The sequence below is a fragment of the Clavelina lepadiformis genome, chromosome 1, assembly GCF_947623445.1.
Source record: "Clavelina lepadiformis chromosome 1, kaClaLepa1.1, whole genome shotgun sequence".
In the NCBI taxonomy this organism is placed as follows: domain Eukaryota; kingdom Metazoa; phylum Chordata; class Ascidiacea; order Aplousobranchia; family Clavelinidae; genus Clavelina; species Clavelina lepadiformis.
This window is the reverse complement of record NC_135240.1, coordinates 24960571-24987828: the sequence shown is the minus strand read 5'-3', so window position 1 is coordinate 24987828 and position 27258 is coordinate 24960571. Positions and strand designations below refer to the sequence as shown.

General features: G+C 36.7%; 5 protein-coding genes, 1 long non-coding RNA gene and 18 other non-coding genes across 26 annotated transcripts; 4 read left to right on the top strand and 20 right to left on the bottom strand.

Annotated features, from left to right (window-relative positions):
- Positions 1 to 164: 164 nt before the first annotated feature.
- Positions 165 to 282, bottom strand: Trnal-caa (transfer RNA leucine (anticodon CAA)). Its single transcript has 2 exons — positions 245 to 282; positions 165 to 210 (listed from the first exon to the last, which is right to left on the bottom strand). It is a non-coding gene; the product is annotated as a tRNA-Leu (tRNA).
- A 282-nt stretch (positions 283 to 564) lies between these two features.
- Positions 565 to 638, bottom strand: Trnar-ucu (transfer RNA arginine (anticodon UCU)). The gene has a single exon. It is a non-coding gene; the product is annotated as a tRNA-Arg (tRNA).
- Positions 639 to 827: 189 nt separating this feature from the next.
- Trnal-caa (transfer RNA leucine (anticodon CAA)) lies at positions 828 to 945 on the bottom strand. Its single transcript has 2 exons — positions 908 to 945; positions 828 to 873 (listed from the first exon to the last, which is right to left on the bottom strand). It is a non-coding gene; the product is annotated as a tRNA-Leu (tRNA).
- A 282-nt stretch (positions 946 to 1227) lies between these two features.
- Positions 1228 to 1301, bottom strand: Trnar-ucu (transfer RNA arginine (anticodon UCU)). The gene has a single exon. It is a non-coding gene; the product is annotated as a tRNA-Arg (tRNA).
- Positions 1302 to 1490: 189 nt separating this feature from the next.
- Positions 1491 to 1608, bottom strand: Trnal-caa (transfer RNA leucine (anticodon CAA)). Its single transcript has 2 exons — positions 1571 to 1608; positions 1491 to 1536 (listed from the first exon to the last, which is right to left on the bottom strand). It is a non-coding gene; the product is annotated as a tRNA-Leu (tRNA).
- Positions 1609 to 1892: 284 nt separating this feature from the next.
- On the bottom strand, positions 1893 to 1966 carry Trnar-ucu (transfer RNA arginine (anticodon UCU)). Its single transcript has one exon. It is a non-coding gene; the product is annotated as a tRNA-Arg (tRNA).
- A 189-nt stretch (positions 1967 to 2155) lies between these two features.
- On the bottom strand, positions 2156 to 2273 carry Trnal-caa (transfer RNA leucine (anticodon CAA)). The gene is made up of 2 exons: positions 2236 to 2273; positions 2156 to 2201 (listed from the first exon to the last, which is right to left on the bottom strand). It is a non-coding gene; the product is annotated as a tRNA-Leu (tRNA).
- A 284-nt stretch (positions 2274 to 2557) lies between these two features.
- Positions 2558 to 2631, bottom strand: Trnar-ucu (transfer RNA arginine (anticodon UCU)). Its single transcript has one exon. It is a non-coding gene; the product is annotated as a tRNA-Arg (tRNA).
- Positions 2632 to 2820: 189 nt separating this feature from the next.
- Trnal-caa (transfer RNA leucine (anticodon CAA)) lies at positions 2821 to 2938 on the bottom strand. The gene is made up of 2 exons: positions 2901 to 2938; positions 2821 to 2866 (listed from the first exon to the last, which is right to left on the bottom strand). It is a non-coding gene; the product is annotated as a tRNA-Leu (tRNA).
- Positions 2939 to 3220: 282 nt separating this feature from the next.
- On the bottom strand, positions 3221 to 3294 carry Trnar-ucu (transfer RNA arginine (anticodon UCU)). The gene has a single exon. It is a non-coding gene; the product is annotated as a tRNA-Arg (tRNA).
- Positions 3295 to 3483: 189 nt separating this feature from the next.
- Trnal-caa (transfer RNA leucine (anticodon CAA)) lies at positions 3484 to 3601 on the bottom strand. Its single transcript has 2 exons — positions 3564 to 3601; positions 3484 to 3529 (listed from the first exon to the last, which is right to left on the bottom strand). It is a non-coding gene; the product is annotated as a tRNA-Leu (tRNA).
- A 284-nt stretch (positions 3602 to 3885) lies between these two features.
- On the bottom strand, positions 3886 to 3959 carry Trnar-ucu (transfer RNA arginine (anticodon UCU)). Its single transcript has one exon. It is a non-coding gene; the product is annotated as a tRNA-Arg (tRNA).
- Positions 3960 to 4148: 189 nt separating this feature from the next.
- On the bottom strand, positions 4149 to 4266 carry Trnal-caa (transfer RNA leucine (anticodon CAA)). Its single transcript has 2 exons — positions 4229 to 4266; positions 4149 to 4194 (listed from the first exon to the last, which is right to left on the bottom strand). It is a non-coding gene; the product is annotated as a tRNA-Leu (tRNA).
- A 284-nt stretch (positions 4267 to 4550) lies between these two features.
- On the bottom strand, positions 4551 to 4624 carry Trnar-ucu (transfer RNA arginine (anticodon UCU)). Its single transcript has one exon. It is a non-coding gene; the product is annotated as a tRNA-Arg (tRNA).
- Positions 4625 to 4813: 189 nt separating this feature from the next.
- Trnal-caa (transfer RNA leucine (anticodon CAA)) lies at positions 4814 to 4931 on the bottom strand. Its single transcript has 2 exons — positions 4894 to 4931; positions 4814 to 4859 (listed from the first exon to the last, which is right to left on the bottom strand). It is a non-coding gene; the product is annotated as a tRNA-Leu (tRNA).
- Positions 4932 to 5213: 282 nt separating this feature from the next.
- Trnar-ucu (transfer RNA arginine (anticodon UCU)) lies at positions 5214 to 5287 on the bottom strand. Its single transcript has one exon. It is a non-coding gene; the product is annotated as a tRNA-Arg (tRNA).
- Positions 5288 to 5476: 189 nt separating this feature from the next.
- Positions 5477 to 5594, bottom strand: Trnal-caa (transfer RNA leucine (anticodon CAA)). The gene is made up of 2 exons: positions 5557 to 5594; positions 5477 to 5522 (listed from the first exon to the last, which is right to left on the bottom strand). It is a non-coding gene; the product is annotated as a tRNA-Leu (tRNA).
- A 284-nt stretch (positions 5595 to 5878) lies between these two features.
- Positions 5879 to 5952, bottom strand: Trnar-ucu (transfer RNA arginine (anticodon UCU)). The gene has a single exon. It is a non-coding gene; the product is annotated as a tRNA-Arg (tRNA).
- A 5177-nt stretch (positions 5953 to 11129) lies between these two features.
- On the top strand, positions 11130 to 11945 carry LOC143449632 (zinc finger BED domain-containing protein 4-like). The gene has a single exon (XM_076949904.1). It carries the CDS (start codon positions 11130 to 11132, stop codon positions 11943 to 11945), a length of 816 nt encoding a protein of 271 aa, XP_076806019.1.
- Positions 11946 to 12665: 720 nt separating this feature from the next.
- On the top strand, positions 12666 to 15260 carry LOC143446775 (lactosylceramide 1,3-N-acetyl-beta-D-glucosaminyltransferase-like). The gene is made up of 2 exons (XM_076946569.1): positions 12666 to 12806; positions 13206 to 15260. The coding sequence occupies exon 2, from the start codon at positions 13361 to 13363 to the stop codon at positions 14444 to 14446; it is 1086 nt and encodes a 361-aa protein (XP_076802684.1). The 5' UTR covers positions 12666 to 12806; positions 13206 to 13360; the 3' UTR covers positions 14447 to 15260.
- Positions 15261 to 15279: 19 nt separating this feature from the next.
- LOC143446826 (uncharacterized) lies at positions 15280 to 16180 on the bottom strand. The gene is made up of 2 exons (XR_013113983.1): positions 16047 to 16180; positions 15280 to 15623 (listed from the first exon to the last, which is right to left on the bottom strand). It is a non-coding gene; the product is annotated as an uncharacterized LOC143446826 (long non-coding RNA).
- Positions 16181 to 16278: 98 nt separating this feature from the next.
- On the top strand, positions 16279 to 19460 carry LOC143446817 (uncharacterized). Its single transcript, XM_076946637.1, has 3 exons — positions 16279 to 18953; positions 19073 to 19216; positions 19350 to 19460. Exons 1-3 carry the CDS (start codon positions 18758 to 18760, stop codon positions 19403 to 19405), a joined length of 396 nt encoding a protein of 131 aa, XP_076802752.1. The 5' UTR covers positions 16279 to 18757; the 3' UTR covers positions 19406 to 19460.
- An 8-nt stretch (positions 19461 to 19468) lies between these two features.
- Positions 19469 to 23089, bottom strand: LOC143446802 (coiled-coil domain-containing protein 169-like). Of its 3 annotated transcripts, none has more exons than XM_076946625.1 (7): positions 21855 to 22035; positions 21336 to 21395; positions 21156 to 21257; positions 20832 to 20964; positions 20509 to 20598; positions 20303 to 20436; positions 19469 to 19769 (listed from the first exon to the last, which is right to left on the bottom strand). In XM_076946625.1, exons 1-7 carry the CDS (start codon positions 21941 to 21943, stop codon positions 19736 to 19738), a joined length of 642 nt encoding a protein of 213 aa, XP_076802740.1. In that variant the 5' UTR covers positions 21944 to 22035; the 3' UTR covers positions 19469 to 19735. The 3 variants fall into 3 exon arrangements, 2 of the variants coding, with proteins under 2 accessions (XP_076802740.1, XP_076802732.1); XM_076946617.1 differs by having other exon boundaries at positions 19469 to 19761; XR_013113977.1 differs by lacking the exons at positions 19469 to 19769; positions 20303 to 20436; positions 20509 to 20598; positions 20832 to 20964 and having other exon boundaries at positions 21192 to 21257; positions 21855 to 23089.
- A 2117-nt stretch (positions 23090 to 25206) lies between these two features.
- Positions 25207 to 27010, top strand: LOC143446781 (prostaglandin reductase 2-like). The gene has a single exon (XM_076946583.1). It carries the CDS (start codon positions 25613 to 25615, stop codon positions 26663 to 26665), a length of 1053 nt encoding a protein of 350 aa, XP_076802698.1. The 5' UTR covers positions 25207 to 25612; the 3' UTR covers positions 26666 to 27010.
- The last annotated feature ends 248 nt before the right edge of the window (positions 27011 to 27258 follow it).

Below are 27258 nucleotides of genomic sequence, written 5' to 3'. Positions count from 1 at the left end.
TCACGCTTTAAAAAACAATCCAGCCTAGAAAGTCGAAAAAAGTTACTTGATCGAACCGTTTTTGAACTAAGACATAAGTTTCTCAATGTTCGATTTTACTATCCGCTTCAATGCAATCCGACACAAAGTTAGCATATATGTGAAGTAAAACTTTCCAAAGCTACTGTCAGAAGTGGGATTTGAACCCACGCCTCCATTCGGAGACCAGAACACCCTAAAGCCGCACAAAGCGACTAAGCTTTTGCTTGAATCTGGCGCCTTAGACCACTCGGCCATCCTGACCTCGTTGTTTTGCATGCAACTCCGTTCTTATTATACTTACCACAAAACCAGGAAAAGGCTTAATTTAGCACTAATATCACGGTTGTTTTTCCTCGTGGCTGTATAAAATTCACAGATGCATGCAACGATGTTTAATCGAGGATAAATACAGCGAAGCAGGCCAAGTTGTTTCATTCTAGAATTACTTTGTGGAAGACGTAGACGATGATGTTAACGGTATGCTCATTTTAGGATGAAACTATGTACAGTTAAGTGATAAGATTTTTAAAATATTAAGCCAATCATCCCTGCCGGGACTCGAACCCGGAACCTCTGGATTAGAAGTCCAGTGCGCTAATCCATTGCGCCACAGAGACAAACTCATACCAACCTTTAACATTTTCACGCTTTAAAAAACAATCCAGCCTAGAAAGTCGGAAAAAGTTACTTGATCGAACCGTTTTTGAACTAAGACATAAGTTTCTCAATGTTCGATTTTACTATCCGCTTCAATGCAATCCGACACAAAGTTAGCATATATGTGAAGTAAAACTTTCCAAAGCTACAGTCAGAAGTGGGATTCGAACCCACGCCTCCATTCGGAGACCAGAACACCCTAGAGCCGCACAAAGCGACTAAGCTTCTGCTTGAGTCTGGCGCCTTACACCACTCGGCCATCCTGACCTCGTTGTTTTGTATGCATCTCCGTTCTTATAATACTTACCACAAAACCAGGAAAAGGCTTAATTTAGCACTAATATCACGGTTGTTTTTCCTCGTGGCTGTATAAAATTCACAGATGCATGCAACGATGTTTAATCGAGGATAAATACAACGAAGCAGGCCAAGTTGTTTCATTCTAGTTTTACTTTATGGAAGACGTAGACGATGATGTTAACGGTATGCTCATTTTAGGATGAAACTATGTACAGTTAAGTGATAAGATTTAAAAAATATTAAGCCAATCATCCCTGCCGGGACTCGAACCCGGAACCTCTGGATTAGAAGTCCAGCGCGCTAATCCATTGCGCCACAGAGACAAACTCATACCAACCTTTAACATTTTCACGCTTTAAAAAACAATCCAGCCTAGAAAGTCGAAAAAAGTTACTTGATCGAACCGTTTTTGAACTAAGACATAAGTTTCTCAATGTTCGATTTTACTATCCGCTTCAATGCAATCCGACACAAAGTTAGCATATATGTGAAGTAAAACTTTCCAAAGCTACTGTCAGAAGTGGGATTTGAACCCACGCCTCCATTCGGAGACCAGAACACCCTAAAGCCGCACAAAGCGACTAAGCTTCTGCTTGAGTCTGGCGCCTTAGACCACTCGGCCATCCTGACCTCGTTGTTTTGTATGCATCTCCGTTCTTATTATACTTACCACAAAACCAGGAAAAGGCTTAATTTAGCACTAATATCACGGTTGTTTTTCCTCGTGGCTGTATAAAATTCACAGATGCATGCAACGATATTTAATCGAGGATAAATACAACGAAGCAGGCCAAGTTGTTTCATTCTAGAATTATTTTGTGGAAGACGTATAGACGATGATGTTAACGGTATGCTCATTTTAGGATGAAACTATGTACAGTTAAGTGATAAGATTTTAAAAATATTAAGCCAATCATCCCTGCCGGGACTCGAACCCGGAACCTCTGGATTAGAAGTCCAGCGCGCTAATCCATTGCGCCACAGAGACAAACTCATACCAACCTTTAACATTTTCACGCTTTAAAAAACAATCCAGCCTAGAAAGTCGGAAAAAGTTACTTGATCGAACCGTTTTTGAACTAAGACATAAGTTTCTCAATGTTCGATTTTACTATCCGCTTCAATGCAATCCGACACAAAGTTAGCATATATGTGAAGTAAAACTTTCCAAAGCTACAGTCAGAAGTGGGATTCGAACCCACGCCTCCATTCGGAGACCAGAACACCCTAGAGCCGCACAAAGCGACTAAGCTTCTGCTTGAGTCTGGCGCCTTACACCACTCGGCCATCCTGACCTCGTTGTTTTGTATGCATCTCCGTTCTTATTATACTTACCACAAAACCAGGAAAAGGCTTAATTTAGCACTAATATCACGGTTGTTTTTCCTCGTGGCTGTATAAAATTCACAGATGCATGCAACGATATTTAATCGAGGATAAATACAACGAAGCAGGCCAAGTTGTTTCATTCTAGAATTATTTTGTGGAAGACGTATAGACGATGATGTTAACGGTATGCTCATTTTAGGATGAAACTATGTACAGTTAAGTGATAAGATTTTAAAAATATTAAGCCAATCATCCCTGCCGGGACTCGAACCCGGAACCTCTGGATTAGAAGTCCAGCGCGCTAATCCATTGCGCCACAGAGACAAACTCATACCAACCTTTAACATTTTCACGCTTTAAAAAACAATCCAGCCTAGAAAGTCGGAAAAAGTTACTTGATCGAACCGTTTTTGAACTAAGACATAAGTTTCTCAATGTTCGATTTTACTATCCGCTTCAATGCAATCCGACACAAAGTTAGCATATATGTGAAGTAAAACTTTCCAAAGCTACAGTCAGAAGTGGGATTCGAACCCACGCCTCCATTCGGAGACCAGAACACCCTAGAGCCGCACAAAGCGACTAAGCTTCTGCTTGAGTCTGGCGCCTTACACCACTCGGCCATCCTGACCTCGTTGTTTTGTATGCATCTCCGTTCTTATAATACTTACCACAAAACCAGGAAAAGGCTTAATTTAGCACTAATATCACGGTTGTTTTTCCTCGTGGCTGTATAAAATTCACAGATGCATGCAACGATGTTTAATCGAGGATAAATACAACGAAGCAGGCCAAGTTGTTTCATTCTAGTTTTACTTTATGGAAGACGTAGACGATGATGTTAACGGTATGCTCATTTTAGGATGAAACTATGTACAGTTAAGTGATAAGATTTAAAAAATATTAAGCCAATCATCCCTGCCGGGACTCGAACCCGGAACCTCTGGATTAGAAGTCCAGCGCGCTAATCCATTGCGCCACAGAGACAAACTCATACCAACCTTTAACATTTTCACGCTTTAAAAAACAATCCAGCCTAGAAAGTCGAAAAAAGTTACTTGATCGAACCGTTTTTGAACTAAGACATAAGTTTCTCAATGTTCGATTTTACTATCCGCTTCAATGCAATCCGACACAAAGTTAGCATATATGTGAAGTAAAACTTTCCAAAGCTACTGTCAGAAGTGGGATTTGAACCCACGCCTCCATTCGGAGACCAGAACACCCTAAAGCCGCACAAAGCGACTAAGCTTCTGCTTGAGTCTGGCGCCTTAGACCACTCGGCCATCCTGACCTCGTTGTTTTGTATGCATCTCCGTTCTTATTATACTTACCACAAAACCAGGAAAAGGCTTAATTTAGCACTAATATCACGGTTGTTTTTCCTCGTGGCTGTATAAAATTCACAGATGCATGCAACGATATTTAATCGAGGATAAATACAACGAAGCAGGCCAAGTTGTTTCATTCTAGAATTATTTTGTGGAAGACGTATAGACGATGATGTTAACGGTATGCTCATTTTAGGATGAAACTATGTACAGTTAAGTGATAACATTTTAAAAATATTAAGCCAATCATCCCTGCCGGGACTCGAACCCGGAACCTCTGGATTAGAAGTCCAGCGCGCTAATCCATTGCGCCACAGAGACAAACTCATACCAACCTTTAACATTTTCACGCTTTAAAAAACAATCCAGCCTAGAAAGTCGAAAAAAGTTACTTGATCGAACCGTTTTTGAACTAAGACATAAGTTTCTCAATGTTCGATTTTACTATCCGCTTCAATGCAATCCGACACAAAGTTAGCATATATGTGAAGTAAAACTTTCCAAAGCTACTGTCAGAAGTGGGATTTGAACCCACGCCTCCATTCGGAGACCAGAACACCCTAAAGCCGCACAAAGCGACTAAGCTTTTGCTTGAATCTGGCGCCTTAGACCACTCGGCCATCCTGACCTCGTTGTTTTGTATGCATCTCCGTTCTTATTATACTTACCACAAAACCAGGAAAAGGCTTAATTTAGCACTAATATCACGGTTGTTTTTCCTCGTGGCTGTATAAAATTCACAGATGCATGCAACGATATTTAATCGAGGATAAATACAACGAAGCAGGCCAAGTTGTTTCATTCTAGAATTATTTTGTGGAAGACGTATAGACGATGATGTTAACGGTATGCTCATTTTAGGATGAAACTATGTACAGTTAAGTGATAAGATTTAAAAAATATTAAGCCAATCATCCCTGCCGGGACTCGAACCCGGAACCTCTGGATTAGAAGTCCAGCGCGCTAATCCATTGCGCCACAGAGACAAACTCATACCAACCTTTAACATTTTCACGCTTTAAAAAACAATCCAGCCTAGAAAGTCGGAAAAAGTTACTTGATCGAACCGTTTTTGAACTAAGACATAAGTTTCTCAATGTTCGATTTTACTATCCGCTTCAATGCAATCCGACACAAAGTTAGCATATATGTGAAGTAAAACTTTCCAAAGCTACAGTCAGAAGTGGGATTCGAACCCACGCCTCCATTCGGAGACCAGAACACCCTAGAGCCGCACAAAGCGACTAAGCTTCTGCTTGAGTCTGGCGCCTTACACCACTCGGCCATCCTGACCTCGTTGTTTTGTATGCATCTCCGTTCTTATAATACTTACCACAAAACCAGGAAAAGGCTTAATTTAGCACTAATATCACGGTTGTTTTTCCTCGTGGCTGTATAAAATTCACAGATGCATGCAACGATGTTTAATCGAGGATAAATACAACGAAGCAGGCCAAGTTGTTTCATTCTAGTTTTACTTTATGGAAGACGTAGACGATGATGTTAACGGTATGCTCATTTTAGGATGAAACTATGTACAGTTAAGTGATAAGATTTAAAAAATATTAAGCCAATCATCCCTGCCGGGACTCGAACCCGGAACCTCTGGATTAGAAGTCCAGCGCGCTAATCCATTGCGCCACAGAGACAAACTCATACCAACCTTTAACATTTTCACGCTTTAAAAAACAATCCAGCCTAGAAAGTCGAAAAAAGTTACTTGATCGAACCGTTTTTGAACTAAGACATAAGTTTCTCAATGTTCGATTTTACTATCCGCTTCAATGCAATCCGACACAAAGTTAGCATATATGTGAAGTAAAACTTTCCAAAGCTACTGTCAGAAGTGGGATTTGAACCCACGCCTCCATTCGGAGACCAGAACACCCTAAAGCCGCACAAAGCGACTAAGCTTCTGCTTGAGTCTGGCGCCTTAGACCACTCGGCCATCCTGACCTCGTTGTTTTGTATGCATCTCCGTTCTTATTATACTTACCACAAAACCAGGAAAAGGCTTAATTTAGCACTAATATCACGGTTGTTTTTCCTCGTGGCTGTATAAAATTCACAGATGCATGCAACGATATTTAATCGAGGATAAATACAACGAAGCAGGCCAAGTTGTTTCATTCTAGAATTATTTTGTGGAAGACGTATAGACGATGATGTTAACGGTATGCTCATTTTAGGATGAAACTATGTACAGTTAAGTGATAACATTTTAAAAATATTAAGCCAATCATCCCTGCCGGGACTCGAACCCGGAACCTCTGGATTAGAAGTCCAGCGCGCTAATCCATTGCGCCACAGAGACAAACTCATACCAACCTTTAACATTTTCACGCTTTAAAAAACAATCCAGCCTAGAAAGTCGAAAAAAGTTACTTGATCGAACCGTTTTTGAACTAAGACATAAGTTTCTCAATGTTCGATTTTACTATCCGCTTCAATGCAATCCGACACAAAGTTAGCATATATGTGAAGTAAAACTTTCCAAAGCTACTGTCAGAAGTGGGATTCGAACCCACGCCTCCATTCGGAGACCAGAACACCGTAGAGCCGCACAAAGCGGATAGTTAGCTAGTTAGCTATTTAGTTAGCTAGTTAGCTAGTTAGCTAGTTAGCTAGTTAGCTTGTTAGCTAGTTAGCTAGTTAGCTAGTTAGCTAGTTAGCTAGTTAGCTAGTTAGCTAGTTAGCTAGTTAACTAGTTAGCTAGTTAGCTAGTTAGCTGGTTAGCTAAAAGCTAGTTAGCTAAAATAAAAGACATCCCCTAAAATAAGCCCTAGCGTAATATTTTTAACCAAAAAATAATATAAGCCCTGTCTTATTTTCGGGGAAACACGGCAGTAGGCTAATTGGTTAAAAATGTTCTGACGCTACACGCTACTACGCTAGCTGTATTCGGTAGCCTACTGCTTCAAAAATGTTTTTCGGTACCGGTACTTTTTGTATAAACACCAAAGAGATCTTTTTGCAAGTCTAGAGCTTTAGTTGGCAGCTTGGAGAAATAAAACCAACCTTGCCACCTTTATATTTTTAGAGAACTTATTTGTTGCTCCCGTCTAGGCCTAGTTTTCTACATCTACTATTATAAGGCTGTCGAAAACATGTAATTTTCACATGTAGATTCCAGCCGATTACTTGGCTATAGGGCCTGTAGGGCCATCCGAAGCCCTATCTAAAACAATGCAAAGTACCATATTTCAATTTGAATTTGCTTCTAAACAAGCCCGGTCACCTGGCTGAGTTTTTGTATCCGCCGAGATGTAGGACAAAAGGACTTAACGCAGTATTTTGAGCAAATTCTCGTATCTGGAATTCTCACAGCAAATGCTTCAACTTTTTAACAACTTTTTTCCTTGTATTTTTCCAAAAAATCAGCCAAAAAGCCTTAACTTTGAACCAACACAAAACGTCAACTTTAGCCTGAATCTACACTCCGCACACGCCATAACAACAGCAAACATTCACAATTTGAGGTCGCGTGCGCACTGGACCGGAACCATTGCTACTTTTTCTATAGTGACGTCTTGCATAAGACCTTCGTCACAATCGCCGGGTTGCCGTTTTAAAACTGTTGAAAATGGTACTGCAGGCCCTATAAGTTTAGCTGCCACAAATCCTACTCGTTTCAAAACGAACGCGTTGTACCGGTATTTCACGGACAAATTTCGAAACGTTCTTCTTTTTTCTGTCACATTTTCTTTCAAAAATTTTCGAAAAAAACTTGGCAACAAATTGCAAACAAATTAGTTATTTTGTTTTTAGATGTAATCAATAGAAAGACCATGAGAGCAAACAAACGTTTGAGACTTACGTCAGCATCAAAACTTGCATATCAGTGATAGGCTATCATAGACGGCCTTGTCATAAGTGCAGCATTGTTTCGTTACAAATGAATGTTCAAACATCAGATAGGAATCTATTTTTGTCTAAAAAAACGTCACTTTTCCGACTACCGTAGCGGTTAACGGTCATAAAAGCAGATAAATAGGTAGAAAAGATACTTTACCTTTTTAAAAACGTTTTAATTTCGGTCGTCTGTTTTAAGAAATCACAACATGCTTAGTATTTCGGTCGACATGTTTGCTGCTTTCTCACGTCTTTACGAACGTTTTTTGCAGTAAACGATAAAAAGGGCTCCTGACGTTTCTACTTCTACTACAACATAATCCCGGAACTTAATCAGCTTCAAAATTTGATTAGCTGTTCCTTGGATCATTCGTTAATGGTATCGGTAATCAAAAAGTACAGTAGTGTTGCCTACCTCTGCGAATATACACACATAAAACATATCGTAATTTATGAGAAGGTAAATGTGCGCAGAAATTTTACAACGCGAGAAAACGTATAGCGTCTTTTATGGACTTTAAAGTTTTATAGACAATCCGTTAAAAATCGTCATTCATTCATTATCCTTTTCATGCAATGTGGTAGGCCTTTTGTGGATGTTATGTTCCAGAGAGATGAAAAAATTTAACATGACCAGTTAGCCTACATTTACTCATAGGTGGGCAGTACCGCGGTACTACGTACCGAATCTATGTACCGAATAACTTTTATCAAGAAATTTCAATCGGTCTCGGTATTTTTCATATAACAATTTAAAAATTTTAACAAGTATGTTTTCGAAAATACATGTTAATTAATCCTTAATACTAATTTTAGCATCTGTTGATCTTTTTTAAACAAGAAATGTCAAGTAAAATTGCAAGCGATTACCATCACATATGTTTTGACCTGGAGTAACCTTTACCGTGGGCATAAAGCGCCAAACATTGCAGTTGCAGCGTAATCTTTTACACAAAAAGTACTGGTACCGAGTACGGAACTACTTTTTTAAAATAGTACCGAATACCGGACTGCCCACCTCTGCATTTACTATAGCTTTCTAATTGAAGTATACAATACATAGGATATTACACTGAGAAGTACGAACACAAATTGTATCATTCTAAAACGTATGGCTCGAACGTATGGCATAAATTATAACTTATTATCGTACAGAACCTACGCTAATAAGGCCAAAACTGTTACAAGTTCTAAAATTAAAGCTTTCAAAGCAAAAAATGACTAGGCTACCAGAAAACGTTACTAATGAGCATACAGAGTCTTAACTTATATTATTTTTACTTAATTTAGTTTACCTGTTGAATTATTTTACTCGGTTGTTGCATACGGTTAGAGTACTCTAACCTTTTGTCAGCCGAAAGGTTTTAATATTACAACAGAAATAGTTTACAACAAAAGGTTTTTATTGTAGGTGCTGTACACTTTCTCAAAATTACAAATTACCAAGAAGATAGTCATACCACTGCTTATAAGATGTTTATTGAGTTGCAATCACTGTGTCTAGCTCAGACCAAAGAGATTTAAACATTATTAGTAGGAAATTTACAAATTATTTTTATAATACAAATTTTTAGTAGGAATACACTCCTTCATTGATTATCCCTACCTCGTTTAACCAACATTCGATTAATTAAGTTATCGGGTCGCCGGATAAAGCTGCTTAATGACGTAACAATGCAATAATGCAAACAAACTGTTAAGCCTCTTGTTGCTTTAGCTATGCAGTGTGTTTGATATAGCCTACTCTCATTAATGTTATCGTACTTGCAGTTCATTCTTAAAAACAATATCATATTCTGTATTCTATAGCATTTTGAAATGGTTTTATTTTCAAAATATGACGTAAAGCAATTATTTTATCTCTTAAATTGTACTGTATTTGGTGTTACATGATGAGTAGACAGTGATTGTTTCTTTGCTGTCAGGTTAATTATCTTATTTATCTTAGATATAGGCTGATTTAATAGTTGCAAAATAGCTTTGCGAAGCATGTAAATAATTGCAAAATTCAATAATGGCATTAATGTGTACAGGCCGCAATAAAAAGTAATTGTTTAGTTAATGTACAAAGGTTTTGTAAAGGTTGGCACTGTCAAAATGTTACATGGAAGTAAAGAAGTGAGAAAACGATAAAAATCCCTGGTCTACACCAGAGTTGGATCAATTGTAATTTGTAATTGAGCTGAATGTAATTAATTACATTTTTCATGTAATTGTAATTGTAATTGAAGCATTTTTATTTTGTGTAATCGTAATTGTAATTTGATAAAATTTTTACCTAATTACAATTTCAATTACATTGTTATTGAGACCTGACAAGCACAACATAAAATAATTAAGCCTATTTACATAGGTGTGCTATGCGTGCCTCGTTAACTAGATAATTTAGCCATGCTAAGCTAAACTGTTTCCCATACTTCAGCAGCAACAGAAAACTTAGTAAATTACAATATAGTCTAAATCTTAATATTTCAAAAATGGATGAACAGCAAATAAACTCTTCCGAAACCTGTGCTGAACCCTTTCCTACGCCACAGTCAGAGTTTTTTAAATCTTTGACCAGTACTGAGGCTTGCTGCAACAATTGTAAAAAGAAATTCAAGTTTTCAACCAAGGCTTCATCAAACTTGATCACGCATTTGAAGAGATGTTCTCCCAATCTTTATCCTAAATATATAAACCTCAAAAGAAAACACCAGGAAAACACGAAGAAGACAGATAGATAGATAGGTAGATCAGAGTCAACCACCTATCAAGTCATTTTTTCAAACTTCTTCTTCCCAGCGATTTGCTTCATATGATGCCACTCAAAAAGCATTAACAAAAGCTCTACTCAAATCAATAGCTTGTGATCAGTTACCATTAAGTATTGTAGATAGTCAAACATTCAGAAATCTGTTGTTGACTGCTGAACCAAGATATATAATACCAAGCCGCTCCACATTTAGAAATTCCCTTATACCAACGGTTATTCAGCAAATGGAAGAAGAGATGAGACGTGAAATTGCACGTTTGTCAAATGTTTACTTGACAATTGATCTCTGGACTAACCGCAACATGACAAGTTTCTTGGGCATCACTATGCATTTTGTTGATGCAGAATGGAAGCTACGAAGCTTTGTCCTGGCAGTGGACTCATTTTTAGGACGGCATACAGCTGAAAACATTGCTGAGGCTTATGACAACGTAATAGAAAAGTTTAGATTTACAACAAAAGTAAAAAAGGTTGTGTCAGACAATGCTTTCTCCATGATAAAATCATTTCAGGTTTCCCTTCCTTAGTTCACATAAAAACTGGTATATAACTGGCATAAAACTGGTGAAGAAATCAATGAGGACAATGAGAAACAGTTGAATCCTGATCCTGAACAAGAAATATCCGAGGAGGGTGCTGATTTACATGCTCTTCTCACTTACTTACCAGAAAGAGTAAGCTGTTTTGCTCATACACAACAACTTTGTATTAAGGATTGTCTGCAACATTTGGAGTTTGCTAAGTCTTACGGTGGGAAGCAGCTGGGAAAGGTGGCCAAAATTGTAAATTCAGTAAGAAAATCTGTAAATGCTACCTCTTATTTGCAACGTAAAAAAATAACGTTAAGAGCACAGAATGTGACAAGATGGAATTCGCAGCTTGTTATGTTGCAAAGTGTCTTAAAGGATCACGAAGAAGTTAACGCGGCTCTCACCTTGATCCAGTCACGGGAAAAAATAACAAATCAAGATTATTTGGCATTGAGTGAGCTCGTGAGTGTGCTACTGCCTTTCAAGGAAGCAATGCAGCAAGTTGAAGGAGAAAATATTGTAACATCCTCTTGCATTTGTCCGGTAGTGCTTGGCTTACTGAAAGCAATGGAACTACTAAAAAACTCAAATCTCCACTATTGCCAGAAACTGGCAGCTAATCTTAAAGACTCTGTTTCTAAAAGGTTGTTGCCATATATAAATTCTCCGGACAACAGACTTGCATCTCTTCTTGATCCACGATTTAAAAACAGCTGGATTGAAGATGACGTTGAAAAAGAAGAAGCAATACGTTTGCTAAAAACTCCTGTGGCAAGTAGACTTGGCAAGGATGACGAAGAGAGTTGTAGCAAAGAGGATGAAAACCCTGCAAAAAAGCCAAAGCTATTTAACTTTATGGCAGAAGGCTTAAAAAAGAAAAGACCGAGAAATTCAATAAGTGAAGTCGACAGCTATTTGGGGGTAGAAACCATGCATTTCGATGAAGACCCACTAATGTATTGGAAGAAGAAGTCAGAAGAACTTCCCACGCTTTCTACTTTAGCCAAGGATTATTTGGGACTAACAGCAACATCAGCCCCGTCAGAAAGAATATTTTCAATTGCGGGTAACTTTTATACGGCAAGAAGAAATTTACTGGGGCCAGAAACTTTTCGCACCCTAATGTTCATCAAATGCAATCCAACAGTTTTTGAGCAAGTGAAAATGTAAATGCGAACCAAAATTTTGTAATTTGTAGTTATCAGGAGCTTCTTTCCTTTTGCATTTATTTTTATTTTACACACCTTATCGCTGGCGCCTTACCGCTATCAGCTTTGTGTATTCGTTTGATTACATTTCATTGCCTGTCTTGTAGCCTATTCGTTGTTAGTCGTTGCCAATCGCTCAAATTTTTGGTTGTTAACAGTCGCTTAAAAAATTTTTCTGTGTTTGTATTTCTCAGTACTCATGATTAGGAATAGTTGAAATATTCGAAAACGTTCGAGTTTTTTTTAATTAAAGAGTATTCTACGTATCGTGAATGAAACATGAATAGTTTGTGATTGTTGCTAATTACGTCGCTACGGTTTTCAAAGAGCACCTCTCTACCGAAGTTGAATTTATGATTAATCAATTACATGTTTAACAGTAATTATAATTGTAATTGTAATTGTAATTTGATATTTTTAGCACGGAGTAATTGTAATTGTAATGTAATTGAAACATGTAAGGAAGTAATTGTAATTGTAATTGAACTGAAATAATGTAATTGATCCAACTCTGGTCTACACTGTGATACTGATTAAGTGTCATAAATAAGTTTGATTTTTTTATCTTACGCTCTAAATGCTTGTCTTTCAATATGCTTCGTTCTTTACGTTTTGGAGAATTAATTACTTCCTATATGTATTAGGTTAGGTTTCCTGCTCAGCTGCTGATGCGTTTTCAGTCATTACAGGTTGCCCTTAATCTAAATCATGTGGTAAGAGGCAAATGGGCAAAGGAAATACTTCGTTGTTCAAACGCATAACATGTATTTCTATTTTGGTTAGTGGACTGTTGCTAATTCTGAAGTCCAGTTCCAGCTGTAAGGTAAGTGCAAGGTCATTGGACATAGTTCTAATAGTGATAGCATGATACCAAAACAGTTGCTAAGCTTGATACGTCATTTTTGTATGTATTCTTGGAGTGTATGATATGTTACAGAACAATACTATTTACAGTGTCGTGATAACAAAATTATCAGCTGTGGTTTACTGTATCCTAACTCAACAAATTAAGCTGTCTGGCAAGATAAAATATATAGCTATGATACCTAAATATGCGTTTGGTATTATTGACTTTAAAAGTTTATTGTATAACTAGGAATTAGTTGTACGTGTTTTTAAAATCTTTTTGCTAGGCAAAGAAGTTTATTTTACGGAGGCTACCAGCCCCAGAGGTATTGATGCCATAGCTGTCTTTTGTAACCTTTAAATGTTGTTTTTGCAGGCCTTTCCTCAATGTTGCTTTGATGGAGAAAGCTGGTGTTACTATAGTATTTTGATTCCACTCACAATTCCTGTGGTGTTGTTCTTTGTATTCATTAACTGGTTGGGTATTATGTACTTTAAGCACAATTAACCCAATTAGCTCATACCTGTGTTATGCCTTCATCGTACAGTGTAGCCAGATTTTTTCTGCCTAAATCTTTAAAAATTAGTTTATTGTTGTTTTCATTTTGTTTTATGTTTTGTGTGCATAATATTGCCATAGTAAACAGGTCTTTTGTCCTGCATAGCATCGTGGCCAGTGTAGCGAGGTATATACGTATTCCAACCAGTAATGAAATTCATCAGAATCCAGCATTTGGTGTTGTTTCATTTGATATTTTTAATCTGGACTACAAAATCAACAATGTTACATGCTGTGTTGTCAAGAAACCATTTCTGGTAATATTTGTGAAGAGCCAAGCAACAAATTTTGAACAGCGCGCTGCCATTAGAAGAAGTTGGGGCGATTCTCAAACTTGGAAGATCGATGCAGCTTATGAGTTCATTGTAATGTTTATCGTCGGTCTTGCAGAGAAAACGATTACAGATGTTCAGCGAAAACTGGTCCATGAAAATAGCAAACACCATGATATCGTGCAAATAAATGTGGTTGAAAGCTTTTACACCTTAACTTATAAGCTCATCGGACAATTTAAGTGGGTTACTAAATATTGTACCAGCGCTAAGTATTTCATGACCACTGATGATGATGTTTTTGTTCATGTTCAAAACCTTGTCACTTACTTAGTTAAATTTAAGGAAAAAAATTTATACCTAGGTTGTGTTCATTCAGGATCGCCTCCTATTCGAAATCCTTCCAGCAAATATTACGTTCCATATTCTGTTTACAGTGGGCTTTACTTTCCTGATTACTGCCCCGGAGCTGGTTATGTATTATCACTGCATTCGTTACAACTGCTGTTTGCACAAGCATCTTCCCTACCATTGCTATACATTGATGATGTGTATGCTGGTTTACTGGCTAATATTGCTAAAATTAAGCCAACTGTATCTTTGCGATTTTACTGTGAGTTTAGAGTACCCGATGACCCCTGCTTTCTTCAATATTTTATTACTTCGCACTCGCATAGTCCTACAGAACTACTCAAAATGAGCACTGTTGTAAAATCAACTGAACAAGGTGGATATCTGTGTCGTGAAAAAATTTTTTTCCGTGAAGTTCTGCGTTTTCCATTATAAAATTTTTTTGAAAGGTTAATAACGCTGCCTGTAGTAATAATAATGTAATTGCAATATTATTTTGGAACAAACACATTCATCAGCCTGCAGTGTACATAGAAGTTTAATACTAATAACCTTGATGACTTTCCGAAACAATGTAAGTGGAAAGTGCAATATTTGCATTAATGCAGTACGTTGATCTACCACGCTTTACCTTGTCACTGGTGTGTTTTAGAGATACTGATGATTTTAGATGATAGTTAAGTCTAATTGCGTTGATCATTAACTGGTGTAAGTTTGGCGTCTGGTTGCAAATATTTGTGTAAATTAATTTTTTTGTTAGATTTTTTCACAATCTGCTATGCAATATTTTAATGGTTTGTAAAATTATTTGCATTAGAACCATTCTCATTTTGCATGTTGCATTAATGTACGCTGTAGCTTACACATTAGCTTTTTTACTAGGTATCATCCGGCTATTTTTGTTACTAGTTGCGGTTTGACTTCAATTACAAAATAATTTGCTTTGTGCAATAATCATTAATATTCTGCAATAGCATAATCTGTCGTTAGATGTATTCAAACCTGTTAAACATATTACTCCTTTTTAAAATATTTGCATCTAGCTTCTTAGAGTGAGTGGTAACTAGTAATACACTTCGGTTTGTTATGTGTAGCGTTACATTGGTTGGTACAATGTTTTTGTAGTGCTTTATGGAAAACTATTCTGGTGGTTGATTTGTTTATACTGCAGTGGTATTCAACTTTTTAAGATATATTTTGTTAAGTATTCTATCACATAAAATGGCAAACAAGCTGGAAATAATGTTTAGTATGATGTTGCAGTAGTGTCGCATGTCAGGTCATTCATTTTATATTTCGTCTTCCATGTGGTCGCAAACATGTTAGTAGTTATGATAATAATTTCCACAAATTAGACAGGCAAATGTAGCAAGGCCTCAAGGGCAAAAATGTGCATTACGAACTAATATGCAAATGTAAAAAAGTTAACGTGTCAGCACTGCCACCAAACCCAAATTACAAAAAAAACATAATTTAAACACTTTAATATAAAACAAAAGTTAAGCTGATAGTTTGGCAGAAAATAAGCGTTATGTCACCGTCATGATGGAATCGACTTCTGAGTTTGGATGGAAGAAAAAAATCCACAGGACCCGAGTCTCGTTCAGTTTGCCTGTGGAGAGTACACGGTAAGAATCTTTTACACAAAACGCTTGTGAGAGGAAATAGAAACATTGATAATTATAATACATTTACGAGAGACCTGATGATAATATTTTAATTACAGGGTGTCGCTACACATGAAGTGCCGACAGCTGAATAGCCACTTCCTGCATGGCAACATATCTGAAGGTGCAAATTAAAAAGGGATATATGAGAAGAGAAGTAATATTAATGATGAATTGTTTTGGGTGTCAACTGTCAACCCATAGTAATATACACAGCTTTTCTGGTTAGTACAGGAAAACACATCACAACGAAATAAATATATAAGCGACATGAAGCGCAGCGGTTAGAACTTAAATACGTTAGCTGTTAGACACGTCATAGTTTCCTGTGATTACAGTAAAACACTTTATAACTCCAGGTAATCTACCTTCCGATTAGGTAGTAAACTTAGTTTACTAAGTTTCTACTAAGGTTTTTTTTACAGGTGAAACTCACTGATCTTAATCACTTCGAAGGTTTTTGTGTCGGTCACATGAGTTTAAACGATATAAACATTCATCCATTCATTCTCCATTGTGTGGCGCGTCGTTGACGCCACCTTATCGGGATTCCCCTTCACTTTTTAAGCTGGGGTCACGAGCATGGAGTGATTTCTACAGGTGGTGGGCGAAAACGTAGCATAACTGCAGCAGGGAGATTGTTGGCCGTTTGGTTAAGTTTAAGGTTGTGATTTCTACTTCATAAATATCTGCGTTTATTAACTGAAATGTATTAGAGATTTCAAAAATGTTTGGTTTTGCTTTTGTGGCTTTGGTCTGAAAGTTACTGACGTCGATACATGTTTTGCTTAAATTTGCGACTCGGTAACGTAATAGCCTACTATAATAATATAAAATATAGGGCAAGGCGGCAATATGATATAAAATGCGGCATAGGCCAAAAAACCTGAGGTGGAAAGTGTGGCATCCGCCACTACATGCACACCGAATATTTTACTCATAACGTCAATTTATAATAAATAAACAAAGAATTTAGGTCTTGGTGCATGCATGATTTCTTGTCGAAAATGCCGTACTTTCAATTCGGGTAATAAGCCAACTTTCTTCGCCTGAGAAGTTCGGCACGTCATACAGACTTTTCATTAGGGACGTTAATGCATAGCCAATAAGGGTTAGGACTTAGGACTAGGATATTTTCTTAGATGTCAGCCGACAATAAAGCTATGTTTAGGGCTATTTTTCATAGTTTCTTGTTAGCTTAACTTAAATCTTTCTGTTAATCTAGATTTAACTTGAACATTAAATCAGTGTTTCTCAACCTTTGTCATTTTTTCAGTTAACATACCCCCATATAGGATCCCAGAAACTTATTACTTTTGTTGGTTGTAATACAGAATATTTGCTATATTACAAGCCTTCTGTAAAATCTAAGCATCTTTTAAACGTTTTACTGTAGTGAACTACTTTTGCAGCATAAAACCACCTTTATGTTTTACATACCTGTTGCATTCAGCTTCACAATAAAATATATTGTTGATCTTTACTACTACAGATTCAACAAAGCTTTAGTCATCAATTTATAAACCTGTCTAGCTATATACAGGCCACCATAACTGAACGAAATTAACTCGTTTTGATTAATCACCTAAAGTTCATTATAACATTGATGAACCACATAAAAAATTTTAGCGGACCACCAAGTGTTCTATTTACCCATTTACTTACTGTGAAATAACCATTTTGTATTTTATGACCCATCATATTTCAACGTAACTGATAATGAGGGCAAATTTGGTAATTTTAAGGTAGTTGTGCTTGTGTGCCATTGTGGTAACTGGAAAGTGTGGCACCTGGAACGTTTGGCACTTTTACGCGTGAGATACATAAATGTGCACTGCACTGCCGATTAGTAACATATAAACATAGAAAAACTGGTTTCTTAAATGCCAATTAATAATATATAAATGAAGAGCAAAGGCTTCAGTGCACAATATCACACCAAAATTTGCATGATTTTTCATCAAAAAATGCTGTACTTTCTAGTCGGACTTGTGTGTCTATGTGGTAAATGTCGAAATATGATCCACATTGTTGGTGTTCTTGGGTTGTAATCTTAATGTGTAGATATTTAAAATTTTTTGAAACCCACTCGTTTTGTTCTAAGACTTGAACTAATGTTATATAACCAATAATTTAATCATTCATAAATGAACAATGTTGTTGGGTTTGGTGGCAATCTTTACCTGCCATGATTATAGCAGTTCGCTATCTTAATCTTAATGCTGGAATACTTGAAACTTAATAACACAAATCCTAACTTGTATGATGTCATAACCTTTATACTCAGACTGAGGAAAGTCATTGTACAACTACAATGATTATATATTATTTATCATTCGAGTCCAAGTTACTGAGCTAGTCTTCGTGAAAGTTTTGATTGATCCACATATTTTTTGTTTTATTTCATTTTTTACTGTATTGCCCAAATTTGGAACTTTCATCAGGAGCAAGCATTGTTAATGCCTGGCCTAAAGGCATTGCAAAGTTAGTGCCCCTGGTTATCAAACAAGTTCCCTATTGCTCCAAAACTAAAAATTGTTGGCAAATACTCCAATTTAATACAGTACTAATGTTCAAACTTTTAAAATTGAAGAAAAGCTTTGGAATTGTTTACTTTTCCTTTTTTTGTCACATTTTTGATTCCCACACTTAATGGCTTGAAAGAGAGTATAACGCAAATCGTTTGTTGCTGGAATTGTTTTCTTACAAATCATCGTAGTTTGGCGTAGTGCAACTATGGTTGATTCAACACAGATTTTCTTGCACGTATTTATTGCTTTATTTTTGTAATAAACTCATGCATATTTTGGTTAGAGGAGCATTAGTTGTCCCTCATTTTACATGGCGTCTTGCAGCAGACCATGGAAGTCCATGCCGTGGTACTTTTCATTCCTTCACCAACGATGCACAAATTTAGAACTTTTGTTCAAATCATAACTTTGGTAATGCTAATTTTGAAAGGTTAGGAACCACTGCTTTGTTGTACACAAACTGCCAATGAAATGCTCAAGTGTTGAAAGTTGAACTAACCCATTATTTTAGAAGGTATTGTTTGGTTTGTAAGTAAAAACAAGTCACAATGCCTTGGTTTGGTGAAAAGGGCATGCCAGCCATGCCCCATGTGTTTGGGACACACTATGCCCTCACTGTTAATGAATTTCGGAAAACATCACATCCTATTGAAATTTTGAACCCTGCGTCTGTAGTACTAGGATTTATTGGTGGTGCAGCTGCTCCTTTGTCAAACCACATGTCAAATCTTCCATTGCTTCTTGGTTTGTATAAGCTTTAACATTTTTTTTCTGACTAAACAATTATTATCTCTTACATTTACTACTTCAGAGTTCAGACACTTAAATTATATCTTAACTCATGTTGATATTTTACTTTTTAGGTGGCCCAAGAATTGTTCTTGGTGCAGCAGCTGGTATTTGGCTTGGTTATTATGCCTCAAGAGCACATGGTCAATATTACCTTGGAAAATTTAAATACTGTTTGGAGTATGCTCTGAGTAGAAGTGACCATTTCCCACTGAAAGGTAAAAGATTTTTGACATGTGGCATTTAAAATATTAAAATCAATGTTGAAAACTAAACATGATAAAGAAGAGTTGAAAGAGAAGAAGTAAGCTAATTACAGCAAAATCATGTCTTGTTTTGTTGTATTTATAGTTCCTCAGAAATTCTCGGATCCTGCAATTTTGGACCACTGGCAACCTGTCCGATAGAACTCTTTCTTTTTTTTAACTTTTTGTTTGTGCTAATAAAGTATCAATGAGTATACCATAATGGTGATTTGGCAGAAGCTGTATTAAATGAGATCACAGTGGTGCTATATCCTCAGCAAAAAAGTCACAGTACTACATACAAATGGACTAAAAAAAAGGAATAAACGTCTATAAAATCTCCACAAGATTTACACGATAAACGAAAAAAGGCAGCCCAAATCTATGGTATTACTCAAGTACACACTCTCTACTAGATCTATAGATATTCTCAGTTACGCCTCTGTTTTGTAATTTTGGCAACATTTGGCTTCTGGCCATCGTCCTTATGTTTCAAGATGGTGGTTCTTGGCGGCAACCTAGAAGACTATAAGATTCAGCATGTTTCTTATTGCTGCATTAGTTTCCACACATGCAAATAGTATAAGCGTGTGTCTACAATATGGACATACTTGTGACAACTCCTTGTTGGTACCACATAAATCTATTGGACAAAAATACTTTTTACTTCCAACGTTCATTCTGGATCCATTTTTGAATTTGGGTCTTATAATATGTAGCATAAAACAGATGACATAAATTAATGGTTGCCTTCAATGAAACTTAAGTATCACTAGTATGTTGCCTATTGCTTATGTAATTTGTACTGTTGGGTCATTGAAATTGTGTGTAATGGATATGTCCACAGAATATTTCAAACTCGGAATTAGAACCAAGGGTATAGGAACATAAGGAGTAAAATAGCTAATAAGTTAAGTAAACTATGCAAAATTGCATTTCAGAAAAATGAAAGTTTAACTTTCCCAGTTAGCACAGTTTGCTTTCAAGGACAGTATGATCTCCATGGACAATCCCTAAGGGGAATAAGTGCAAGACTTACAGCGTTAAGTAAAGAAATACCTTCTGGTAACAACTTTTGGATGTGCTCTTTTCCCTTGCAAACGCTCATATGAATCCAGATGAAAAGTGGCTTCATTGATTTCAGTTATATATTTCTTCCGGCCATCGTTGGCTTTGTGTAGTGCTTTTGATTCCTACTTTAAAAAATTCTCACATTAAAAGTAAATGGCCCAGTGTTAATGGAATATTGCGATGAATACGGAAACCTGGTCCAGCCTCCATTCCATGTCACGCAGTTGACCTTGCAAACTAAACTTTTCTTTTTCTAACTGCCTCACGAGACCGTTCCAGCCAGCCTGTAGAATAAAGTTCGCAACTTTAATAAAATAAAATAACTGTGCATAGTTGGGTTTGTATAGTTATAACCGATTTTAACAGATTCAGTTAAGATTATTATGAATATGTAGTTAAAAATGCACAGTCATGAGTTCATGTGCAATTCCTGGAAACCTTGCAGTTAGGTGCTGACTGAGAATAAAAAATATCCAACTTCTATTACAAACATTACATAATAATCAATCGTACATACATCGGACATTTCTTCCATATTCTTCAAGACCACCATATCCCTTTTGTTAGCTCCATTATGTTTTTGTATCTTGTCTTTCAAAACTTCCAATTGCCTTTCCAGTTGCCTGTTCATTTCTTGTTGTGTTTCAAACCTGAAATATAAATAACAAGCAGCATTATCATGCAATCAGTAATAAAGAATCTAAAAAATGCTCATACAAATCGATTTTGATTCACAACCAGAAGCATATATTAGATGCTGCACAGAGAAAAAACACTGAGCAGGCCCAGATGCCACAGGTATAAATAATATATTTTGCCACATTAGATACTTTCACCATACCTTGTCTTCCATTCGTTTCCTTCTGTGTCAACTTGTTCATATTTTGTCTCAAGGTCATCAACAGTTGCCTTTAGGTCAATAACGGATTGATCTAGCATTTTCCTAAATAGAATTTCAAGTTAAATACTTTTATTATTATTACCAAGCAGTTCAACTCAAACAACAATTCCAAGTTCTTACTTCATTTGTGTTTCTTGGTCAGTTTCAGCCTGAAGCTCCTCCAGTGTATAATCATCTAACCTGTCACCCATTTTGGACTAAATATTGTTATATAAACCACAACCTAATAGAATATGAACAAATTTAACATTATGCAAATAGAGCTTGGTAATAACCAATGTATATAATAAACTCAGCCCAGTGAGAAAAGGATAACAATGCATTTTGTTAGCATAATGGCTATCATGTAAAAATATTTTACCTTTTAAATTAGTAACAGCAATAAGTTATCTTAAATTATACTGGCATTTCTATGGATTTCGGTTTGTTTTTGACATAACCACCAAGCAACTTAATTGTTCATAAAAACAATTACATATCTGTGATTTTCACTGTTAACAAACATAGCACAATTTACAAATTATACAATCACAAAATGATGATCAAAACACATATATACAAATGCAACACTTCCGTTACAGTTAAATACATATTTGGACTTTTTGAAAATACACTGCAAGAATAAATGATAGAACTCACAAATCCATGTTTAGAAGCTTCTTTGGTAAACTCAAATCATGTTCCACTAACAAAAAATCACTCAGCCAAGCTTTTCTGCTGCAAGCCATGCAAGACCATTATGTCCCCTTTCATAAGATTATACCAGCCTTAAGGCCATCGCAACTTTGCCAAAGACTTTAAGTATATACAACTCTATTAGCGTGGCCATTGCTTGTGCTGGTCAGTAAGAGGGATATAGACCACCTTCATCATATCTTGCTTTCGCAATTTACCTTCTTCATCTTTATCCCATTGCTGGAAGGTCTGAGTGGCTCCTGCTTCTCCGACTGGGAGAATCAAACGGCCCCCACGTTTTAATTGGTCAAGTAGATGAGTTGGAACCTGGGCAGCTGCCGCACCTACATGAATTGCATCGTAAAGTTCGAACTTCTTGTTCTCTGGGTCATAGCCAAGTCGGCCATCTCCTTGTTTTAGCACAACTCTTCCATTGTGCAAGAGATTACTGTCATCACGTTTTATGTTCTCTACTGACTTATTTACAAGTTCCCCAATGTGTTCAATGCCAAATGCTCTGCCACTTTCTCCCATCATCCGAGCAAAACAAGCTGTTAAATAACCACTGCCAGACCCAACATCTAAAGCCGCAGCATTTGTTTTACCACTCAGTTGCTCATGTAAGATCTCCAAAGCATAAGCATGCATATGAGGCGCACTGATTGTTGCTTGGTACCCAATTGACTGGGGACTATCATTGTATGGATTACCAGACACATAGTGCTTGCGATCTGTTAGCTTCATTGCCTCGTATACAGCTTCACTTTTAATTATACCATTTCTTCGCAGGTTGTTTACCAAATCCAGGTTGCTTTTCCCATGTGATCTCCAGGCCATTGCAAAGTATATTAAAAGAAAAATATACAGTACATGCACGCTATGTAGAATATTCATATTCATTAAAGTATGTTGAATTGCATTTAAAATATGTTATAGTTATACACATACATACAGTTATCGGCGAAACGTTGTTAGTTAACAGTGAAAAGTTATCTTGGTAAAGTAAATAAAACGACGCTCACTAATCTTATAAGCCGGCCTAGTGTTTTTACAGTTTTATTTCAACCGTCCTTACGAAAAAGTAGAAATGCATAAAAAATAACATCTGCATTAGAACAAAGAACACAGATTGAAATAGCATATGCATGAAATTACTAGTTTCCAACCTGCACCTGTGTTCATGCGGACTATCAGCAGTTACTTGAGAGATTTTTCATGTTCTATTACCGCCACCACATGGAATGTTTCGAACAACATATTTACCGCAAACAGCGCTAAACGTTTAACTTGTCCAAATCTGTCCGAATTTAGAACTGTCCACCAGTTCCACTGAGCAGGGGCAAGCGTCGTTACTGCCTTGGCCAAGGGCGTTGGAACGGTTTGGCGCCACTGCATATCGAACGCGGAACCTGGGCCGCATGTTTTACGTAGCCAACTTTCGAATCACTCGGCTAACGAGCCGGCAAATTACAGTCAAACTTATTCAGGTTTTAAGCATGAAAAACTGTAAATGTGGTAAAAAAATAAGACTTGAATTAGAATAAAACTAAACCTGGTAAAGTTAGAAACTGTTTTGTGGGTTTGGTGGCCATTCTAACCTACCATCATATAGCACAAATCTATCTTGCATGTTTTAAGAGACGCTGTATCACCACACGCCACATTCTTATGCGGCAATGTCTGGTGAGTATGGTGCGTGTAGATAGAACGTGACATTATATGAAGTGGCGCGTATGGCGTATTTTAGACCCAGTTCTTGCACATTGCACAATATCTTGTCATGTCACCTTGGCAATAGTTTACTGGAAAGTTGTAGTAGTCACAAGATGGTACATCTGCTTGATTCAGCATGCAATCAGCTTGTGAGGGAGGCTAGTACCGGTACTGTATACGATAGACGACTCATTTAGTTGCGAAGTGACTATTTAACCGTTCGTAGGTCATGCAGCTTGTTGCATTTAAAGATAGGCGGTTAGAGTTATTATCACCTTCTGCGTAGTGTATATATACCACCTAACCGGTAACCACCATAGACTACTAACTAGAATTAGATCATGCCATGAGAAAAGAAGATGTCTCTGGCTGATTTAATCTATTATTATGGATAAGACTGATAAATTATGATTATTGTCAACAAGACGACGGTTCCGCACAAACTAATTCTATCCTGAACGTGTAACGGTATACTACTGTGTAGTAGGCGTAGATAAATTTACATTTGGAGCTCTACAAAGAAACCTTGTGCCACAAAACAAGTTAAAAATACTCTGGAATTTGATTTGGCAACCTGTTGTATTTAGCGAATGTGTTAAAATATTTTGCAACTCCTCTTCGTTAAAGATGGTTGAGAACATGAGCCCTGAGAGAAAAATTGAGTTGTAAAAATTGACATATATGTACGGTATGCATTCTGAATAACTTTTAAGAAATTGTAAATCATACAAAACTTTTTCAATTTTCAATGCAAAAACAAAAATGCAATTCTTTGGCCAAGTGCAAGAGCAGCTGAAATTGAAATCATTGTCAATGTTTTATTGAGTCTCAAGGTCAATGCTTTACTGCAACCATAGAAAAGATTCGAAACTCTTTATTTAATGAAATTAATCAGACAATTTCCGCTTACTCAGTGATCATGTCATTCTGTCGGTGGTGTACAAAAACATACTTGCATACATACAGTGTCTGTAACAAACCTTTTTAGTTTATTATACAGCTTTGCTACATATTATATATATATATAAACTCTTGAAAACTATGCTATCAAAAGCCCTCACTCGAACAGTGAGATTGTTCTACTGTCATGGAAATTGCATCAATCGAACAACTCCATCAGCCATAAGAAGTTATAGCAATGAATCGACTGACCTAAGACCAGAAATAAAACGATTTAATCCATCTCTTGGTGCTTCAGGAGAGACCACAATTATAACAGAGAAAATGAACATACCAGAACCTAGAACCGTTGAAGAGATCATAGCTGAGAAACAGCAGAAGCGTAAAGAATCGCAACAGAAAGTCAGGAAATTGTATATTTGGGACAAATGGATATTGGTAAAAATGGGAAAATACAAACAAATTAGTGATGTACCCAATAAAATTGTCTTTCGACAGAAGAAAACAAGCAAAGAATTACATGATCAGATAAGAGCAGAAATGGCAGAGCGTGGCTTTAAAGGGCTAGTGGGCGTGGAATATCTTGGATGGTTAATTTGCATTGGATTATGTGGAACTGCATACTATGCTTACCAACATTCAAAGAAATCAGACAATACAGTAATTAGTAATGAAATCGGTGCTGTCAAAACATAACGGTAGAAGTTGAATTCTCAAGAAACTACTATGGACACAATTTTTGTTCTTTTCATGCCTCAGTCCTGTTCAAAAAATTGAATTGGTGAATTAAAGAGTGACACTGCTTTTCTCTTTTACTTTTAAAAGTGCAGCTCTGTCTAATACATTAAATTGTAAACTATACATTTGTTATTGTGGAGTTTTTAAGTGATTTGGTTAACGTTGAGTAGGCTATATTTGTCTTTTCTTTGCTCTTGTAAATATATCACATGTTTTTAGTATTGGTCTTGTTCATCTTGAATTGCTCTTCCATTGTTGTTTTAAGTTAATTGAAAAGAATTCAAAACTGTGCTACATAACAAATAATTATGAATGTTTTTAGTCATTAGCTTCAGTGAAGGTTCAATGAAAATAAAACTAATAGATAAAGGATGTCAGAACAAAAGCCAAACTATCGTGTTTACTTTCAGTCACGTCCTGGCGTAAATAGCGCACCCACTGTTTCAAATTTCGGTTATGAGCCTTGCACTTACCCGGAATCACCCAAAAACAGACATTTGGTTGTTGAAACAAAGTATATTAGTGTTGACCCATACATGCGATGTAGGATGAATGTAGACAGCGGAGTCGATTATGCAAAAGCATGGGGAATTGGGGAAACGATAAGCGGCTTTGCTGTTGGAAGAGTTTTACAAAGCACTAATGAAAGTTACAAGAAAGGTGACCTAGTTACATCCACTGACATGTCTTGGCAATGGAAAAAATTTACCGTAGTGCATTCTGAAAGCATTCGCAAAATTGATGGCATATCTGAAGAACAGAGCTCACTTACACTTGGCATTTTCGGGTTGACTGGTCTCACTGGGGCAATTGGTGTGATGGAACAAGGAAACATACAATCAGATTTATTTCAGACAGTCGTTGTAAGTGGTGCAGCTGGCGCATGTGGCTGTGTTGCGGGTCAAGTTGCCAAATTACTCGGGTGCAAAAAGATAATTGGCATTTGTGGTACGCAAGAAAAGTGCTCTTTCTTGGAAGAGGATTTGAAATTTAATGGTGCTGTTTGCTACAAGTCAGAAAATGTGAAACAGCGATTAGCAGAGTTATGCCCTGATGGAGTAGATGTGTATTTTGATAATGTTGGGGGCAACATAAGTGATGATGTTATATCACACATGAATAAATGCTCAACAGTTATATTATGCGGACAAATCTCAACCTACAACTCTGATGTTCCTTACCCCCCTCCATTGAACCAAGCTTCAGCCAAGTTGGTTCATGCTAACTCCATTAACCGTGAACGGTTTCTCGTTCTCAGTTATGCTAACAAATTTCCAAGCACCTTGGCATTTCTCAGTAAGGCCTATGCTGAAGGAAAACTTGTTAGCAAAGAAACAATTTCCCATGGACTTCAAAATGCTGGAAATGCTTTTGTGCAAATGATGTCAGGTTATAACATTGGGAAACAAATAGTGAAAGTATAGAGATTTCATCTAAGCAAAGCTTGGTTTAATTTTAATCATGGATATTAGTGGTACGTAATTGCACTGGTAATTTTTTTTGCAATTTTGATGATGCAATCTTGATAAATCTGCAATTTTGTGTTTTGATTGCTACCAATGTAGGCCATTGGGTGAGGTACCATACTTCCACTGACTTTTGTGTGTAGGAAGGAGATTTAATAGCAAATTCAGTTTAATCTCATTTGAAAAAAACTGTGAAAGAATTTTAAATAAAGCACTATTGTGATGTGATGGTAGTGAAGCGTTGTTTATTCAAATACCAAAATCTAAGATTGCAAACTGAAATAAAAGTGCACCTTCTTTCGATGACGCCATATCTATTCTTTGCCAGAACTACTTAAATGAAGGTATTATGTTTATACAGTTGCTACACTGACCTTTACAAGTGTATGGCATTACAGCGTGTGCAGTGTCCTGTTTTGATGTAGCTATTGTTTCTGATCTGTAAAATTCCAGTACTACTGTTCATCTTACCCCAAACCCAACTCATACTACATATAGTCAGTAAAAAACATGCTAAATGAAATGAACACATCCTATAACTATTTGAAATA